Below are 19,863 nucleotides of genomic sequence, written 5' to 3' on the forward strand. Positions count from 1 at the left end.
TCAATTCAGGTGCTGGTTTCACTTTGTGTGTATCTTGTGGGAGAGCAACCTTTTTTTTTTACCTCGGTGAATATGCTGTTTTTGAAAGGTTAAACGCCTACAGAAATAGACTGAAGCAGAATATATCACTAGATAAAAACAAGTTTTGGAAGTTTGAAAGTTTTCACAGCCACCACTGGAATCTCTTTCTAAAAATAGTGTAAAACTTAAAACTTAACCAATATTAGTGTAGCCTAAACTTTTTTGCAACTGTTCAAAAAATGCCTGGTTTAAACAGGATAAATACACATCTAAAAAAAGTTTTCAACATTTGAAAGTTGATTTAAAAATGTCAATATTATGAATGAGGCTTTGAACTATGTGCTACAGCCCTACTTTACATACATGCGTTAATATGTGTGTACATTGTTTCTTGTAGCGATGGAGAGTCACGGTGAGTGTGAGATCAAGGTGCAGCTGAATTGCAGCCACTGTCAAACACAGAGCTGCAGACGAGATGAAGACACTCACCACATTCTCTGTCTCTGCGACGATGACGAGGTCCTGGCCAGTGACAATGTCACCTGTATTGGCACCATTGGTAAATAATTACCCAAAACCAACACTGTCTTTTCTCCTGGATGTTTGCCATAATGTGTTAACAGCTAATATTAATGTCAAAAAGTCCCCCAAAATTCAGTTCAAACCTAAAGCATCTGAACTAAAACATTTTATGAAGTATATATTATTATATTATTATAAAAGAAAACTTCACCCACAAAATGATCATTTGTTTATGAAAGACTCACTGTGTCTTATGCTGAATTTGTAAAGAAAATGTTTTTTTTTTCTTTGTTCCTCCAAGGTAAATGATGAATCTAAATTAATTTAGGGCACAGGTGGGTGCTTTAACAAAAGAAAAACTATATCAAAATATCCATTCACAAACTCTCACACAACTCTGCAGTATAATCCAAGTCCCATTCATCCAGTGGTATGCTCAGTAATTCCCAAACACATGCATTTTTGCTAAAACCTTACTGTTTTATGCACCTGTGCATATGACTACTGAGATGCCCAGGCACACTATTTCTCTATGCATTTGACTGTTTATGCAGAAGTGTTTTAAATAGTGAGATTCTAGCAAAAATGTATTTTTTAGGAAAGTGCTGAGCATATGACTGGATAAATGAGACTTGGATTATACTGCATGACCTGTGTAAAAATTTTCTCAGTTTTCGGATTCTTTGCTAACCACTGAGGCATGTGAGAGACAGTTTTATACTTGAATTCAATGTAACAGGATGAGTAACTGACATACAAATGATGATTTTGTGGGTCAAGCATTTCTTTAATTAAGCCTCTTCTCACCTCTTTCACAGCAGCTCCTCAAGGCCCGGCTCTGCAGGGCCAGATGTCGACATCTTTAATCCTGGCAGTCGTGGTCTCCACCATTGCAAGCGGCATCGCACTGATCTGCACCGGCATCATCCTCAGTAAGAGACTTCTCCAGTGCTGTGGGCAGTCTGTGCCCTCCACTTTCTCTCGGCTGTGAACACAGCTGATCATACAGATGCTTCCAGGAGTTGCTGAGCAGAAACACCTTGTGATAAGTGTTGGTTTAAATCCCCTCCTCTGGCCGTGTGCTGGATGATTAACGAAGCTGTGGGAATGATAGGGCTCCGATTTAAACGTCGCTTACACAATATGAAGTGAGGACATATGGACACTTTTATAATAAGCGCTTATTTTAGGTGACTCACCTTTCGCTTTCTGTATGTGGATACGAGTATTTCATTGCTAAAGAGTGTGAAACAAGATCATATTGTAGATGAGAAGTGAAATGATAGAGCTGATTGCGGTTAAATACCACATTGTTAAGGTATAATGTGCGTATTTCTAACAGTACAATGGCTTTCATCAAAGCCAGAGAGATGTACTGTGAGCAAAAATGCATCATTGGCTATAAAAAGGACAAGAAGGAAGGTCTGACATTTAACGCTGAAGTTACTCTCAACTGGAGATGGTGTACTGATGAATGAGATGAGACAGCAGTAAATGTCAGGCATTATGATTCACTAACTGAGAAAGGAAAAAAAATGAATTTGTAGACACAAATATTAGAACAAAATCGAAAGGGAGAGAACTGTAATTAAAGATAGCCTCTCAGTCTTTTTAAGAAGCACACAGTTGATTTTTACCCACGGGCATTGACTCTGAGATAGGAATATTAGGATGTAGACTTGAGTTGTTACAAAGCAAAAGGTTCACATTAAGCACTGCAATCTGGTTCTGAATGAAGAGATGACTAGATTTGTTTGATTTCTGTAATCTGAGGCAGTCAGACATGCTGTAAAATGCTTTGCTAATGATTCTTGCACAAATATACTGCTTAAAATAGGAATAATTAGGGAATTAACAATTAACCTGTTTTAATTTTACCACTCAATAACTCTCTGGGAATAAGAAAGAAAGACAACTGAGGAATTAGAAGACAACCACAATCTAATACTTATTATGAATTATGATTATACCTAATGCTACTAACATTGCATTAGTATTTATCTTGGTCTCAAATGCTGCTATGCAATGTATACTGTTTAATGTTGACTAGGGCTGATATCGTGATATGAGACTATATCGTTGTAGATTTTGGATATCTTAAGTGTTTTCTTTTCTTGTTTTTTTAAAAGCTGCATTACAGTGAATCAAAGCTATTTACTTACAAATTTAATTCAGTTACCTGCTAACATCTGGCTTTTTAATGTAATGGGAAAGTAAACAATCGGCATTCACACCCGAATCAAATTACTCTGCAGTAGTCACAGGAATTTATCGCCTCTGGGTCTGATCGACATTGATAGAAACAAGACAACTGGTTGGACACGCTAATTTAACCTGCAGGATGAAATCACACGCTACCACTATAAGACTACTGTCCATCTCCTAAGCAGCACTTAAACATCCATCTAAATCTGTGCCAAGTTTGGGAGACTGAAAATGTAATTAATGTATAAAGAGGAATAACCACTGTTGACAGCGTCCCATCCATGCTGCTTTCCACTGTTTACCTATTTACCAGCCTGTCCATGAATATGACCAAAAAAAAATCAACTGAAAGGCACACCTGCTGCAGGGGTCTGTAGCCTATTTTTAGCAGGTTTATCCATGTTTCAAAAACATGCGCATGCATGCTAATTTTGGTGGAATCAGTCAAGATCGATATCTTCAGCACATGAATTCAGCAGAGACTTTGCAAGCATAGCAGCTGACAAACAACCACCTCTAGTGAAAAATCTCCCCCTCTCTCCTTTGCAAACAACAGCGTACATGGCAGAGACAAGTAAACAGAAGAAGAAGAAGGCTGAAAAGCAAGCTAAAAAAAAGAGTTTGACCGAGCCAGCGCTGGCATGGATATAGGATCCCTTCTGGTCCCGTAGCTCTCTCCACCTCAGAAAAGCTGCTCTGATGTTTACTTTGCATGCTCATCTTTCAATAGAGCTGAGTAAGAAGCTAGATGGTTCACTTGTAATCTACTTTTTTTGTACACTATATTATCACAATATCAGTATCGAGGTATTTGTTAAAAAATATCATGATACTTGTTCTTCTCCATATTGCGCAGCCCTAATGTTGACTTATATGCTAAATCTAGCTTTATTAACCGCAGACACTTTATATAAATACAGTTTCTATGCAGTCATTCTGCAACAATATAGGACAGTGAGGGATTATACAGCTGATAACACTTTTCTTGCACCTTTGTCACCTTTTTGACCATTGTTCACTGCAGATAATTAGGAAGGGAATCCTGACATTTCGGTAGATTTCCTGTTCCTCCATCAATTGCTTTTTAAGGTGATTGACTATAACATACTCTCCATATCTTGTCCTCCCAGTAACCTCAGTGAAAGTGCTGAATATTAAGTGAAGCTCAACAGTTCTTTCCCGAAGTCGATTCTGGTGAATTCTAAACTTTGTGTAAGGGCCTCTGGAGAAAACTGCACAGCACTGACTTCCTGTAAAATATCAATTACATGTTCAGCTCTCTGAGCTTGTTCGCTGTCTGACAGGACAACCAGGCGTGGAAACAGCAGCTTGGGGTTTGACTAAACTAATACATGCAGTGAACCTGCAGAAAAGTGATAAATAAAATTAAAAGAGGAGGAGTATAGATCATTTTTTCCCCTACTTGCAGTGAGACTTGAGCAAATTAAGTTGTCCAGCAAGCCCCAAAAAATTAAATACTGGGGCAATAAAAACATTCATAGACAAGAAATATTAGATATACACCCACCCACAAATATTGATATTTGTTTAAGCCTGTGGCAGATACAGACATTGAAACTGTGGTGAAAAATGATATAATATCAATATGATCATCAAAACATAATTTTATTGTCTATTTTTGATGAGAACTGTGAGTGTCACGTGTAAAAAATCAGTGAGACCCATATTCATTAGACGTGCTGCAGCTGAGCAGCAGCTGAGACATACCTGATCAGGGCTGCTCACACAGGCAGTGTGGCGCCTGGCGGAGGAGAAAGATTCTGGTGAACTCAAACCTCACATCAGCATATTATACGCTTGTACAGAGGTGATTAAATCAGAATATTAAACAGAAATGAATTCTACTGATCCCATGTTCATGCTTGTCAGAGAAGCTCGATCAGGTAGCACCACATCACTTTGATAATATTCAAAATATGTCAGATTGGTTTGATTTATTTTGAAAACACAGGGAAAACATAATGAGCAACTTGGCAAGAAATGTCCCATAAATTTCGAGTAATTGGCAAAGGGTAAAGGGTCACAAGAAAATGACCTGACAATTGTGTGTGTGTGTGTGCATGTATTCAAGTAATTTTTTACTTTTAATTTTAACTTTTTAATAATTTAGCTGCTTGTTAGGTTGCTTGTCTCCCTATCTCCATGTTTTTGAAAGAAGTCAAGCCAATTTGCTGAGCTTTCAAAGGGTTAAAAGAGAACATTTGTTGCTTTATAATAGTAGAATACAATAATACCAGAGTAATGTTGAATATGAATGAATATGAGCTAAATTGGCTCTTTCTGCTGATGGGAATAGTAAAAACTTAGGTGCACAGCACTATTAGGAGAACTGAGGAAATGGGCAACAATATATGTCACTCACATTTTAGAAAAATGCGAAAGACATTAATGTGGGAGGTGGGTTAAGAGGGTCAGCCAGGTCAGCAAATAGTAATCATCAGATGAAAGACACAAGCTCCAAACAGAAAAGTTTGGTTTGTTATGGCTAAAAATGGATGCATTCTGTGTAATCAGACAGAAATTAATTGCAGATAAAAAGGTTGTTTTGATAATTATACCGAGTCATAAACAAACAGCTGTGGAGTTTAACTGCATGACATCGTACTCCTATAATTACTAGGCAAAGTGCAACATAAGCTGACTTTTATGCACAACATAATCAGCCAAACATTTTCTGTATTATGAAAATGGGTAAGTTATTTAGTGTGACTTCCTCACTAACTGCACTGTGTGTAATTGTGTGAATTTTCAAGTGAATAAATCAAACTCTAAAACTAAAACATGACCTTTGTGCAATTACATACTTGTTGCTTTCCGTTGCAAAAAGCACACCTACACACATCCTTCAGGTTAACAGTGTCTCTTCACCTGAGCTCTCCCCCATGCAGGGAGGTAGTCTGTTCCCTGGGCGCCCCATCTGCTCCTCCTCCTCCACCTCCTTCCCCCCTTCCTCATTCTCCCACCCCTCATCCCAATCCCCCTGAGTCCCTAGCATCTGCACCGGGCGATGGCTCGACGGCACCTCTTACCTGCACACAACGCCCCTCCCTGGCAGACTACTAACCTGCATCGGGGACGTGGGCTGCCTCCACAGCGGGTGAGTCCAAACTCACTTGCACAGACAGTCTAGGAGCAGTAACCAAGGAGAGGACATCCTGCAACACCTTGTGTTTATGGTGTGGAAGAAACACTGATTTTCTGCTTCAAAGTGGCTGTCTGGGAGCCAGTTTCTGACTGGAGTCTGCTAAAAATGTTTTTACATTGACGAGCATCAACTAGTGAGATGCGGCTTGACCCCTCCTTGTGTTACCGCTCCTACAGTTAGCAGATAGTCAGGAAGTTGGGGTCCAGTTAGTGTTGTGAGTTTTTAAAACGTTTGATTTTTAAGTAAAACAAGCTTGTCTTGTCTTTGTCTTTAGTGTGGTACCGAAGGAAAAACGACCTGCATGCAGTGAGGGGGCGTCTGCAGAGTCCAGAGTACAAGTTGAGCAAGATCCGCTCATCCACCATCATGACGGACTACAACCCCAACTACTGCTTTGCAGGGAAGGCCACCTCGCTCAATGAACTGAAGGAAGTACCACGCAAGAACATAACACTTCTCAGGTACACAGTGGTGGATTGTAACTCAGTGCATTTACTCAAGTACTGTACTTAAGTGCAAATTTGAGGTACTTTTACTTTGCTTGAGTATTTTAATCTCATGCAACTTTTTACTTTGCTCTTCTCCACTCCAGATGGAAATAATGTACTTTTTACTCCACTACAATTATTTGATAGCTTAAGTTACGTTACAAATTAAGATGTTTACACACAAACCATTTAAATATGTATATATATATATATATATATATATATATATATATATATATCTATATATATATACAAATTTATACATTTACATATATATACACAAATGCAGCTGAAACAATTAGTTGATTGACTTACTGACAAATTATTTGTATTTGTCTTGGTTTTCTGTATTTTCATTGGCAGCACATTTCAATTATTGTATTTGTTTTGGATATTTGTGTGTTATTCAATTGGCCACTGTACCGACAGATTTTTGTGCTGATGCCCATACTTACAGTACACAGAGTGCCTATGTGTGTTTTCACTTCAATTGTTGTTGGGTTTTTTTCAGGGCTCTCGGCCATGGTGCATTTGGCGAAGTCTACGAAGGACAAATTCTGGGGATGAGCGGTGATAACAGTCCCATGCAGGTAGCCATAAAGGTGAGTTTGCACTCTGTAAGATGCATTAATACAAGCTGCACCTAAATGTCAGATGTTAGATTCTCATCAGGACTTATGTTCATTACATATAATCAACTCAACAACATCCCACGGCAATGCTCCTGCCTCTTGGATCTAAAGGTCACACATGCATGATGGATTTGAAAGGACAAGGTTTTTGTAAGGCATTTATTTAGAGGAGGGTTATTTTCTTTACTTACTGCATAATAGGAACAAGAATAGGAATAAACTGGCTGTGTAAAACAAAATCTGTATAGTCCAAAAATAAAATGACTTACTGCAAAATCCTCATGACTGCTCAGAATGACTGATGACAAAGGTGAAAAAGTGAGTCAAAGCCCTCGCATCACTTGGCTTAAAAAAACTGCAAAAGGTTGAAAAAGAAAAAGCTGAGTGAGCGCCACATGGGTTTGCCTTTTCAATAGTCTGCTGATTGGGTCTAATGATATCTTTCCTCTTGACAATGGCACAAACGCACACCTCAAACTGCTTCTCTGTTTCTTTCTGCTCTGCAGACTCTTCCAGAAATCTGCTCTGAACAAGATGAAATGGATTTCCTGATGGAGGCTTTGATTATGAGGTGCACCATACTGCAGTTCACACATCGATTCTCCCAATGCATCCTTCTTATAGCACATTCAACGAGTGTGAAGCAGCAGTGCGCTCAAATCATCAGTCAGCAGCTGGCTTCTGAGTTAGAAGAAATAACAGCTGGAGCCAGATGTGACACTTTACAAGCTAGAAATCAAACCTTGGCTGTAACGTAGCACACATGTTGACCAGTCTTGTTGCCGTTTGATTCAGCTTATTGTTTTACAGACCAATTAATTAAACACAGTTGTGTCCACAGGGAAATTTTTTGATTGCAGGAAAATACAGCTAACCTAATTTAAGTTTATGACCTGTGTGGTGTTGATCTGTCAACACCTCCAGGATGTTGCGATGTCGTGATCGCAACAGTTAATGCCAGTTTAAACAACCCCTGAAAAATCTGCACGACCACAAGTTTTCCTCAACTTTGATCCATCATCGTAGTTTCCCACGACTATCAGCAATTATGTCTTAAGTCTGGGTGTAAAAATGCAGACTTGTGCAACAGGAACATATCATTTACGGATAAAAATTACTGCTAAAGACTGTGCAAGGCAACACCTTGATGTTCTGTACAGAAGCAGTGGTAAACTGTTTTTGTTGTGGTGGAACATAAACACTTTTCCGAGCACAAGACACACCTGGGGAATGACTGAAATGCACGGACAACAGACAAGTCACATTGATAAAGCTTTTTGTATCCAAATCTATTGCATGTGCTAAAAAATCAAGGTGAACTGAAATAAAAATGCATGCTTTGTGGTGAAGTTAGTGTAGTGCAATTCATAAACTCAGAACAGTGTGACTTTTAATCGCACCTGTTTTTGCAATTTTTTGCAATATCATTGCCCAAAACAGCACAAAATGCATCACTCCTTTTTTTTTTTTGTTTAGAAAAGCTGCAATCAGACCTTTTAGACTGCAACAAACCTGAATAAAAGCCTGCAAAATCCCGGAGGGACTGATCGTTGAGCATCAGTAATTACTCTCCTTCTCAAACATCTGTTGGGCATTTTAACTTTATTAGATGTGTTTTCACAAAGACAAAACTTGATCTGGTTCAAAGAAGATTTCCTCATTTTGACTGTGAGTTTCAGCCACTCTAAATAACAGAGCTGAGATCATTCACTGAGAAACAGTCCCTCAGGTCACATTTGTACTGAAGTTAAAGAGCAACAAAAATGTGAAGACGGAACAAAACATTTTTATCTATTACTTAATTTGGGTGCACACAACATACCTGTTTTGTGGAGATATAGAATTAGGAGCTAATTTAACATGTTGTGTCCGTACATTTTAAGGGAGCGTCTTTTTATTGCTATTTTTAAATCTGGTGGCTATTATTTTAATAATATTTATCTCTCACATGAAAATAAGAGCAGAGTAAGAGACATCAGATTTGACTTGGGAGTGAAGCATCATCTTGTTAGACCTTTTCAGGCTTCCCTGTGTGGTTCAAAAGTTTCATCTGTGAAAAAGATTTCACCCTGACAGCCAAAGATACAGATAAAGCCTTTCAGCAAAACACCAAAAAAAAGTTGACAAGCCCCTTTTTACAGTATCACACTGCTCAGAATTTGCTGAAGCAGTTGGAGAGAATATTTCAAACTGAGAAGGCACCAAATCAGGATTTTTTTCAAACTCAAAACTTGATTTACACTGATGGTTATCTCCCTGTGCAGCCTCCAATCTTCACTTGCAGATTGGCTAAAGCTTGAATTGGTTTTGTAGTTGCTTTCATTAATAAGGGTGTAGTACAAATGTACTATATGTACTGTGCCTGAGAGCAAATGCTCCTCGTCCCAACTCCGCCGCTGCTCAGCTTTCACATCAGTAATGTTGTTCTGTACCTAAGGACTATTGCGTCATCATCTGGATAACATTTTGATGTGCTACAGTGTAAAAAATTCCAAGGCCATACAGTGAAGTCAGCCTTCCTATTATTCATACATTTTTTAATATATTGGGGAAAGTCAAAAATTACCCTCTCCCATGTCTTCCTGATTTAACACTCATAAGATCTGTGCATGCTGCGCACATATGCAGATGTTTTTAGGAGAGTGTTGAAAAATGCCTTTACAACTTTACTCCTGACTGCTTTTGATGTTAAAAAGCACTCCACTTCCATGTTTCAGTACCGTTGGTTTTAATAACTTTCAGCAAATGATCGGCGAGTACACAAGAACTGTACTGAAGACCACTTTTACAAGTGGAATCAGATCAGTCATGGATCTTTAAACCATACCCATGTATAATACAAAGTGCACTGATGTCAAAGCCCCCCAAAATTTCATACATTTCAAGGAAATCAGGGACGCATTTGACAGTATTTATTGTCTTTTATAGCAAAGTTTCCCAAAGTGGGTGCCTAAGATTTGTTTATTGTATTGTTTTGCTACATAAAATAATTATATATATACATATATATATAAAGTGAGCCAATGTTGCGCTTACGTTGACTACATTTTATGTTTTATTTTCAAACATATTAAAACAGAGGAAATAAGCAAAACATTTAAAAAATCACTGTGTTAAAAATCTTGCTAAATATGCAGTTATGCCCCAGATCATGACATGTCACGTAAGGTTTCCAGGTGTGCGGCAGTCAGAAATAAGTAAGAGATGGAAAGATTTGTCGCTACAGTTTTTGAAAAATATTAATAAACCTCAGCAGTCTTGAAATGTACGTAAGGATCGTAAAGTCAAATTGTTGTAATGTTAGTGCGGACCAGCAACACCCATCTTCTCTTTTTCGTTCTCTCATTTACATTTTCATGCCTTTCTTTCTTCTGGCAAGTTGTTTCAAGCAGGCAAATACATAAAGACACAGCACATTTTATATGAATAACACACACAAGTGCTGTCCTGTTAACCCTCGTGTTTTTAATGTTTGTCCACGCAGCAAGTTCAACCATGACAACATTGTGCGTTGCATCGGTGTCAGTCTGAACATCCTGCCACGTTTCATCCTGCTGGAGCTGATGACCGGAGGTGACATGAAGAGCTTCTTGAGACAGAACAGGCCACGAGCTGTACGTCTGTACCACTTGTATCTCGGATGTGTGCTGCACACTGTGTTTGTGTGGTTCACTGAACTGAGCTTTATTGTATCCAGGGCCAGACGTCTACTCTCACCATGCGGGAGCTGCTGCAGATGGCCCGAGATATCGCCTTTGGCTGTCGTTACCTGGAGGAGAATCACTTCATACACAGGTTCAGATCCACAACCAGTTGTTACTGCTAAGAGCTCACTTGAAATATACATGGAATTTGGAGGATCAACAATACAAAAACAAAATGTTGTAGGCTGTAAGAATGACCTCTCTACTGCAACAGTTAAATGAGGATCATATCAGAAGGATTCAATATTTATGCTAGATCCAGGAGGATTTTTTTAAAGTGGGGTTGTATGAGATACTTATCAATAGTCAGTGTATTACTTACAGTAGATGCCAGAAGGAGGCAGGAGTACAGTTACGGAAGCTAAGCTATGTACTGCTGTGGACAGGTGCAGCAGCAAAATGTCTTTAAGCCAACAAAAAAATCAATATCAGTTTAAGTTCACTGCTTTATCTAACCACCAGACTTCTTAGACATAAACAGTAAGTACACTGCTAAGCTCAGGTGTCAGTACTCCTGCCTGCTTATCCCAAACTGGGGGTACGCCGATCACCATCCACTGTAGGTAATACACTGACTATAGATAAGTAATAAGTACAGCCCCAACTTCTCATCTAGGTATTATTAAATATGGGAAAACCTAACCTTGTATATTGTAGCAGCAGTAAACATCACAACTTATAGGTAAATGTAAATTCAGGTAAAAACTGATTTCTATGTTTGTATTCATTTCAGTCTCCTTTATAAAAAAAATTGGTTATCTTTCAACACATCTTAAAAAAACATACTTGCATTCCTTTCCTATTATACACTAAGTGAATATTGAAAGTCAGAGAGTTAAGTTCCATCACAAGGGCACGTTAAGTAACAGATTTTGTGATTTTCAGAGACATTGCTGCTAGAAATTGCCTGCTTACCTGCCCTGGACCAGACAGAGTGGCCAAAATTGGGGACTTTGGGATGGCAAGAGATATATACAGGTTTGTATGCTAGAATTGCATCATTACAGGCTGCACGGCAGACCACAAAGAGAAGCATACAGGATGACTTACGATAATTTCTCTCATGGGAGCTCAAATTCGGGCTGCACTGAGTTGATGTGGAAAATATGGGACCATTTGAAAAGCGATCTGATTATCCTCGGCAGGGGCCAGATTCAAAACTTACTTACAGAGTTCATGTCCTTGTGGTATTTTACCTTCTCTTCTAAACCAATGGTAAATGGATGTTCCTAAATCAGATCTTTCTAATGGTTCCTTAGAGCCAGCTATTACAGGAAAGGTGGACGTGCCATGCTGCCAGTTAAATGGATGCCACCAGAGGCCTTCATGGAGGGAATCTTCACCTGCAAGACTGATACATGGTATGAATAATAAACACATCAAGGCGGGTTTCCATTAATCCGCCAATTGTGCAAAATGAAACTGCAAATCTAAAACACGCCTAGTGGAAACAAGTCAACTCAAAAAAAACCTCCCATTTAAAAAAGTTTTTTACGCTCACATGAGGTGGTATTTCAGGCGATTCAAAAAAGCCATATTTTGCACACTGCAATGGAAACACTTTTCTTGCTTTTATAGGTCACTTGATGTTATGGCTATGTGCTTGTCGGTCAGAACGGGCTCCCTCAGGCTTGATGCAGCAGGCGCTACAAGAGGTGTTATTGCATCACATAGTTCTTCAAACATTGAGCAGATCATCTGGAAGTTTTGAATCCACAATTCCTCTGTGAAATCGTGGACTATCACCTCCCAGAAATCTCTCATACGTGGGGGCGACCATTAGATTGCATTATTGCAATAGAAATAACTGATAGTGTTTTGGACATCCATCGCTATGCTTCTTGGAATGTTATTGCGAGAGAAGAAATCGCACAACATCACTCAGTGGAAATTCAGTCATCTCGCAATTGTGTTTTATCGACATGTTGAAAATATTGCTTAATTTTTGCGCAAATCTATAATGGAAACCCACCTACCGTTTCCCTTTTACTGGCTTTGAGAGCTCTTGTTAGCGTATTACTTTCAACTGACACTGATCTGTACGCCTTTGTTTAAGGCTCAATATTTTGTGTTTATGGTAATTGTCACTACGTTGCATGTATTATTCAAGTAAGCTTATACATGTTGTGCATTAGTAAATTTTGAGAGAGATTTTACAAACCAAGGGATTTCACTCCTAAACAAAACCACACAGCCCTACAGAGACTCAAAATCTAAATATCAGTGCGTTAAGTGATCATCTTGTGAACAGAATGTCACACGCAGACTAGAAGACATGTTTTTTTAGAGATCAGGGTTGAATTTTAGAGTTACATTCAGAACTTTTATGTGGATGATTTACACGGTTGTCAATAAAACTCACAACAAACTTGATGGTAATATGTTCAGGATACAATTTGACAACGCCAAGGACTCTGAGAGGAACATTCCTCCTTCCAGCTTAAAGTTGTTAAGAAGACAAGTCATTTACCAGAAACATAGCGACCCAGAAAAAATCGTAAAACAGATCAGGCTTGTGACTCTCAGTCCAGTTACCAGAACTCAACCCCGTAAACAACTGTAGAGCAGAGTGAAACAATCATTCTGTCCAGGAATTTGACACCATCCCAGGCCATCCTGTCCACGCAAACCACTCATTTTGTAGGCTGACTCTACTTGTTGACGTAATGGGTTTAACCATATTAACAGTTTTCACATATATTCTTGTGTGTACAGAAAACATTCAGTGAAACTGAAGATAAATTAAAATAATCCAAGCATGAAAAGGAATGCTTAGCCAAGTAATTAGGCTGTGGCAATGGTCTATTCTCTTTTTTATTCTCTCCCTCTCTGCTCCCCCTATTTGTTTTCTTTTGAATATACATTTTGCCGGGTCGAATTCTCTAAAATATTATCTGTAGAGATGGCAGACGATTCCTATGTGCTTTGCCATCAGCCAGTCACGTCTCAGAGGTCGAGAACTGTGGCTTGAGAATGAGAGCTCTGGCTCAACAACGTGAGCGTCGCCCTCATACATCGACTCTGATGTCCGTCAACTCATTCCTGCTTGCTATATTTTAGCTGGTCAAGTTGACTATTAACATCAGCCCAAAATGACCTTCAAATATTCATTTGTCAGAAGATGAAACTACACAGAAGTCTACTGGAGGGTTTGTGTGTAGACACAAATGAGGTAAATTTCAGCTTTTTGTAATTCATCACCTGTTTTTTAAAAAATATCTTTTTTTAAGGAGTTTAGCATGTACATAACACATAGTAGAACTTGCACACACGACCCTGCATTTTGCATATCCTTATTTGTCTGAGTTTTCCTGGGACCAAGAACACGCTTAGAGGAAAAGATCAGTAAAATTATAAAATAAGTAAATAAATAATTGCATTAATAAATAAACAAGTAAACTAATAAACCAAATTAGCAGATAAATGAATATTGAAATGGGAATAAATAAAAATAATAACACAATAAATAAATAAATAAATAAATACAGATATAGGTAACGGCCCTGCAATAGTCTGGTGACCTGTCCACGGTGTACCCCGCCTTCCGCCTGATGACAGCTGGGATTGGCTCCAGCCCCCCGCAACCCTTACGAGGACAAGCGGTTACGGACAATGAATGAATGAATGAAGATATAGGTAATAAATAAATTAAAAATAATAACAGGAAGAAGAATCCAATGCCTTAATATTAGATTCAATATCTGATTTTAACCAATGCACAATTACATCCTGGTATTTGAGGGAAGTCAGAGCAGGCAAAGTTCCACATGTCATACACTTACCAGAGTCAGCACAGTTGTTGCTCAGTTGTTGGTCTGTCTCTCCCCCTGCAGGTCATTCGGAGTGCTGCTGTGGGAGATCCTCTCTCTGGGTTACATGCCGTATCCCTGTAAAACCAACCAGGAGGTGCTGGAGTTTGTCACCAGTGGAGGCAGAATGGATCCTCCAAAGAGCTGTCCAGGGCCTGTGTGAGTAATGACAGGAAACACTTAAAAAAGAAATGAGCCTGCATGTGAAGTATGAGCAGGGTACAGCTGGAATGATTTTAGGGATGATTTTAGAAATAATGGCACAGATTCTGCTTTGCCTGCCAACGTCGGTGTGGATTTGTGTGAACTGAATTGACTTTCTGAAAGTTCTTCCTCTGCCTCATGTATTTTTTTAACAGCACAGAGTCCCTAAGGGGACATGAGGGAGGAAGAAAAGTAGTTGGGTGAAAAAAAAGATGAATACTTATGTGTTCTTCTCAGAAACTTTTTGCTGTGAGTGGAGAGTTTGGGCCCAAGCACAGACACGGGACACAGGTGTGATTTTATCAAAGAGGATGAAGTTAATTACAAAAACATGAATGGTGGAGATGAAGGAGTGGGTCCAGGGAGTTTCTCCGATGGGAATGATGATGAAAAGGAAAGGGGCAGTGTGGCACAGATATGGAGGTGAGAAGAAGGCAGGCCGCGAGGGAGGGGGGAACACAGGAAACACACAGGGATCACAGTATGTTTGGCCTCAGCTGTGAAACTTCTGAGTTTCCTTCCAAAACTTCTGCTTTCTCCTGAGAAATATTGTGTCTCAGTGTGTAGCTCCTGGAGCAGAGCACAACATGCAAAGTTAAATCTGTAAAAGTGTTTTTTGGTGGGAGATTTTCTTTATCCACTGCGAGGCTCCAAGGACAGAGAGATGTCATATGCTTTAAAGCCCTCTTAGGCAAATTATGATTTGTGATAATGGGATTTATAGATTAAAACTGACTTGAATTGACTTGGTCTTGTAGCTCTGAAAAAGCTGCGCTTACATTATCACTTATACATGATAACAAGCTCGGCAAACAGAAAGCAGCAGCCTACCTTAGAGGGGTTAAAAAGAGAATTTGAAGCTTCATATTATATCATTTTATTGGGATGCAACACATGCACAGTGAAATCTGGTTTGCATTTTCCGAAAGGCACCAAAGTATAATTTAACAGAAAAAGTGCTGACTCCATACCTTTGAAGCTGTCATAACATCTGAACATGTTTCCATTCCTTGATTATTTCCTTGGTCCTTAACACACTGATCAAATAAAGCAAAAGGGTTTTTCCGAGTTGTGAATACTGTGGGGCTCACTATCAATCTTTCCTTCTCTCCGACTCCAACTTGCTGGCTCTGCTGCTTATTCTTGTAATCTGATCCTAAACCAGCCTAATCAGAGCCAACTTACACACACAGTGTTTATGCATTTCCCTCTTGATCAGCGCTGATCACAGGTGTTCTTGGATCCACTCAGGTATTCGACAAAATTAACAAAGAACCTACAGACCTGCAGTAATTGAATAGGACCAGACCATAATGAAACATGTACCCGAATCCGTACCTGTCCAGGGTCAGAGCGGCTTACAGGTTCTTAATAGACCTATGTAGACTTCTATACTGCGTACTCATCTTAAACAATGTCTGTTAATGTGTATGTAGTTACCGGATCATGACCCAGTGTTGGCAGCACTGTCCTGAGCACCGGCCCAAACTTCTCCACTATCCTGGAGAGAATTAACTACTGTTCTCAGGTACGCTCTATATCACACCCGTCTGCGCATACACAAAATTGAGATTTGTGTGAAAAAATGTATTTATATATATATATGCAATAACTGCTTTTAACATTTAATTAATGTCATGAGAATTGTCATGTTGTGTATTTTATTATTATTTATTATATATTTGAGTTTCTTGAAAAGTGCTGTATAAATAAAATGTATTATTATTATTATTTTATTATTATTATTATTATTATTATTATTATTATTATTATTATTATTATTATATTAATTTACTCTTCCTTTCTTCATTCTGTTTTTTTATTCCCTCCCCCCATCACTGCTCTCCATCAGGACCCAGATGTAATTAACACACCTCTTCCAGTGGAATATTCCCCCTCCACAGAGGACGATGGATGCACAATAATCCGTCCCTCAGACCACACCTCCACCAGCCTCACTCCACTCCTGGTGTCCCATTCTGTTTCCCAGGCTTCCTCTCCCCAGCTTGGTCTCTCCTCTCTCGCCCTGGGTCCCACCCCTCTACCCCCCCAGCCTACAAAACCTCGTCTGCTTCTCCAGAGGACCCAACCTGTCCACCATGAGGTGACATCGTGCCGCGAGGCTCTGGAGCCGTCCTGGGCTGAGTCTGTTCCCGCTCCTGGTGTGTCAGCAGGAGGCCACTGGCTCCACCCTGAGCCGCCTCCGCACCGACCGTGCTCCAGAAACAGCTCGTCCTCAGGGAGCCAGAGGCTGAAGAACAAGACCAAGAACCTCTGGAACCCCACATATGGTTCCTGGGTTTTGGAAAACTTCCGGGGGAAGAAGACACTTGCTCACACTCAGTCGATGCCACTCTCAAGCTCCGCCTCCTCCGCCGTCAACACAACCTCAGAGAGCAACCAGGCTGGCTGCGACAGCTCCCACCTTAGCCCTGCCAGCCTCTGCGCCTCCTCCACCCCGTCCCCGTCCTGCCAGGCTCCAGCTGCCCCGCCCACATCCTCCCATAAGACCCCATCAGGTGGCTCCTCAAAAGCAGGTATGGACCTGGCAAAGCTCCAGAGTTTCCCCTGTGGCAACGTCAACTATGCGTACGATGAGCAGAGCTACGAGGCGGAGAGCCTGCCCCTGGTTATGCCCAAAGCCCCAGAAGCCATCACAAACACCAGCTCTGCCCCCAGTGTCTCCTCAGGGACGAGCCTGGGGCTGGCGTTAGGCCTCCACACCTCCTCATCCTGTATGCCCAAGCTGCTGCTGAAGCGTCACGCCAGCTACGGACACGAGGACGTGAGGAGACACACCAAAGCTGAGAAACCCACACGCGACCGAGACTCAGGATTTTCTCTGTCTGAAGACCTCAGCGTTACTCCTATCTAAGATTATCGTAACAGGGGTTTTGGTTGATGTTAAAAGTAAATGTCACCTTTTCTCACAACCCGAGTTCCTCTGGGTTTCTGGAACAAAAAGCATGACCACGTGGGCTCCAACACGGTCTGAGAGCCACAACATCAAATTATTTTAGCTCCTGGAATGCTGGAAAACACAAACACTCCTCTACACTGTGACACAGAGAGCCAACACTGGACTCAGAGCTCTTATCTGGGCCTCTGGTACACTGGTACTGTAGCTGAAACACTGAAGTTGAAACACTGGATGACATGTGACCCAGCTCTTTCTCAATTTCCACGTTGCTGGTGAAGGTTGCCATGAATAACTGCTGTAGCTGGACTCATTTTCTACCTATTTGTTTTTGTTCTCTCATGAAAGCTTTGGTGGTTTGTTGCATTATAGTGAAGTTGGAGTTTGTTCTATTCAGTGTACAGTATGACCATAACAAGTCAAAAATATTGAGCCCCTGGGAAAAGAATCTCAGCTTTTTTTAAAATTTCCTTTTTATTTTTCATCATTTTTAATTTCATAAGTTACTAAAACAGTTTCATTTATTACTGTATGCATACTTTAGGAGTTTAAAGTACACCATGGTACACTGCAACTATTCTGATTTGCTTTCACCCTAAATAATGTGAAAACGCAAATGCCAGCATAAGCAATAACATGTCTTTGATTTTCTCCCAACAGAGCTTTCCCTCATTTGTGTTTTCTACAGTTCCTAGTGGAAGAAGTTTGCGCAGTTGTCCACGGAGATGGTTTAGTTTTGTTAAGTATAGAATTTCAGTCACGTCATAACAAGGGGTACAAGAGGTGATCATAAACCCTGTTTTTGTTTCAAGACAGCGTTACGTGTCAAATGTGAATCTTTCTCTGGCTGTCGTTTGAGGTGCAGATATTTTCACCTTCGGACAGAGCCAGGCTACCTAATTCTCATTGTTTACAGTCTTTATGCTAAGCTAAGCTAATCATTTGTTGAAAATAGCGCCAGATTCATTGTACAGACATGAGAGGTGTTGATTTTTTCATCGAACGCTCTGAAATAAACATTTTCCTTTAGGTGTTAAATAGTTTGTGATAATCACTGACTCCTTATGAAAGTATTTGACATTTGTGCTGAGATTTTTTTTTTGTCAAACTACATAAACTTTGATTATTTTTGAGTACTCTCTTTCCCCATGTTCCAATATTTACTTGGACCACAGGAAGTCTAATAAATGTGTAAGCGTGTAGAATTTGTAGACCATGCAGATGTAAAAAAAAATTGCTATTTTTGTACTCACCTCCGTACACTGGACTAACCCATAACATATGTAGTTTTTTTTTTTTTTTTTATCATTTATTTGTATTCATTTATGTTAATGTTGGATCTGTATTTGTAGTCAATCACTGCCATTCAATACCACTGCACTGCACCCACCGATGTAGTTCTGGTAGTACCCATGTTTACGCAGCAGGGGGAGGTATTTGACGCCTTGATACGAAGCACGCTGCAGCAGGTATCTCAGTTCTTACAGTTCAAATGTCTATTCACTGTTTATGTTTTCAGGTTATTCTTATTTAATCGATTAGTTGTATTCAATATGTGTCTTTATTTTGAGGGTAAACTTGTTGATACTTTATTTTTTAGTGTGTTGAATGGATTGTTACATTCATATAAGGGGTGTATGCTGTATGTTTTTATGCTCGGGCCTGCTGATATTGGTGAGTGTTGCTCAGTCAACTTGAAAAAAACTTTTAGAAACTTACCTAAAGGCTCTGATTGTTTTCTTAACACTTACTGATTTGTGCCATCTCAAACTATTGATTAATCTGGAGTGTATTTTACAGAGAAAGAAAAAGTAATCATCCTTATCTTGCTCACAGTGTATATTTTTTATGGCCTGATGTATTTTATTTCACACTCATTGAAAGTAGTTTTTTTCTGTTCTTCATGTAGCTGAAGGTGTTTTTCCTCAACCAAAAATGCAAAGACATTCTATGCAATGCACCGTCTGTCACACTTTGATCTAACCTAACTGTGCCCCAAATAAATCCGCATATATTGATCTTATCTGAGTGAGTTTGATCAGTGACACAGAGTGATTCCTGCCTGAGCTTTTATTAAAGGTATAATATGCAGGATTGTTGGTTACTGTTTGTATACACGCAAGACAGTCCCAGATTTACAGTTGCTTTGCATTTTCCCTCACTATATTTGCTGTTTTTTTGCTTTTTTTTTTTTT

General features: G+C 39.6%; 1 protein-coding gene across 1 annotated transcript in view; it reads left to right on the forward strand.

Annotated features, from left to right (window-relative positions):
• ltk (leukocyte receptor tyrosine kinase) overlaps nt 1-19,691 on the forward strand; it is a 66,069-nt gene extending 46,378 nt beyond the window's left edge. The window contains 13 exon segments of the mRNA XM_042500984.1: nt 419-580; nt 1,362-1,475; nt 6,189-6,375; nt 6,914-7,004; nt 7,541-7,605; nt 10,519-10,648; nt 10,732-10,829; nt 11,624-11,716; nt 11,998-12,099; nt 14,572-14,706; nt 16,188-16,233; nt 16,235-16,279; nt 16,604-19,691. Coding sequence (XP_042356918.1) covers nt 419-580; nt 1,362-1,475; nt 6,189-6,375; nt 6,914-7,004; nt 7,541-7,605; nt 10,519-10,648; nt 10,732-10,829; nt 11,624-11,716; nt 11,998-12,099; nt 14,572-14,706; nt 16,188-16,233; nt 16,235-16,279; nt 16,604-17,626 — 2,291 coding nt within the window. The 3' untranslated portion in view covers nt 17,627-19,691.
• The last annotated feature ends 172 nt before the right edge of the window (nt 19,692-19,863 follow it).

This window comes from Plectropomus leopardus, chromosome 14, assembly GCF_008729295.1.
Source record: "Plectropomus leopardus isolate mb chromosome 14, YSFRI_Pleo_2.0, whole genome shotgun sequence".
Lineage (NCBI taxonomy): Eukaryota > Metazoa > Chordata > Actinopteri > Perciformes > Serranidae > Plectropomus > Plectropomus leopardus.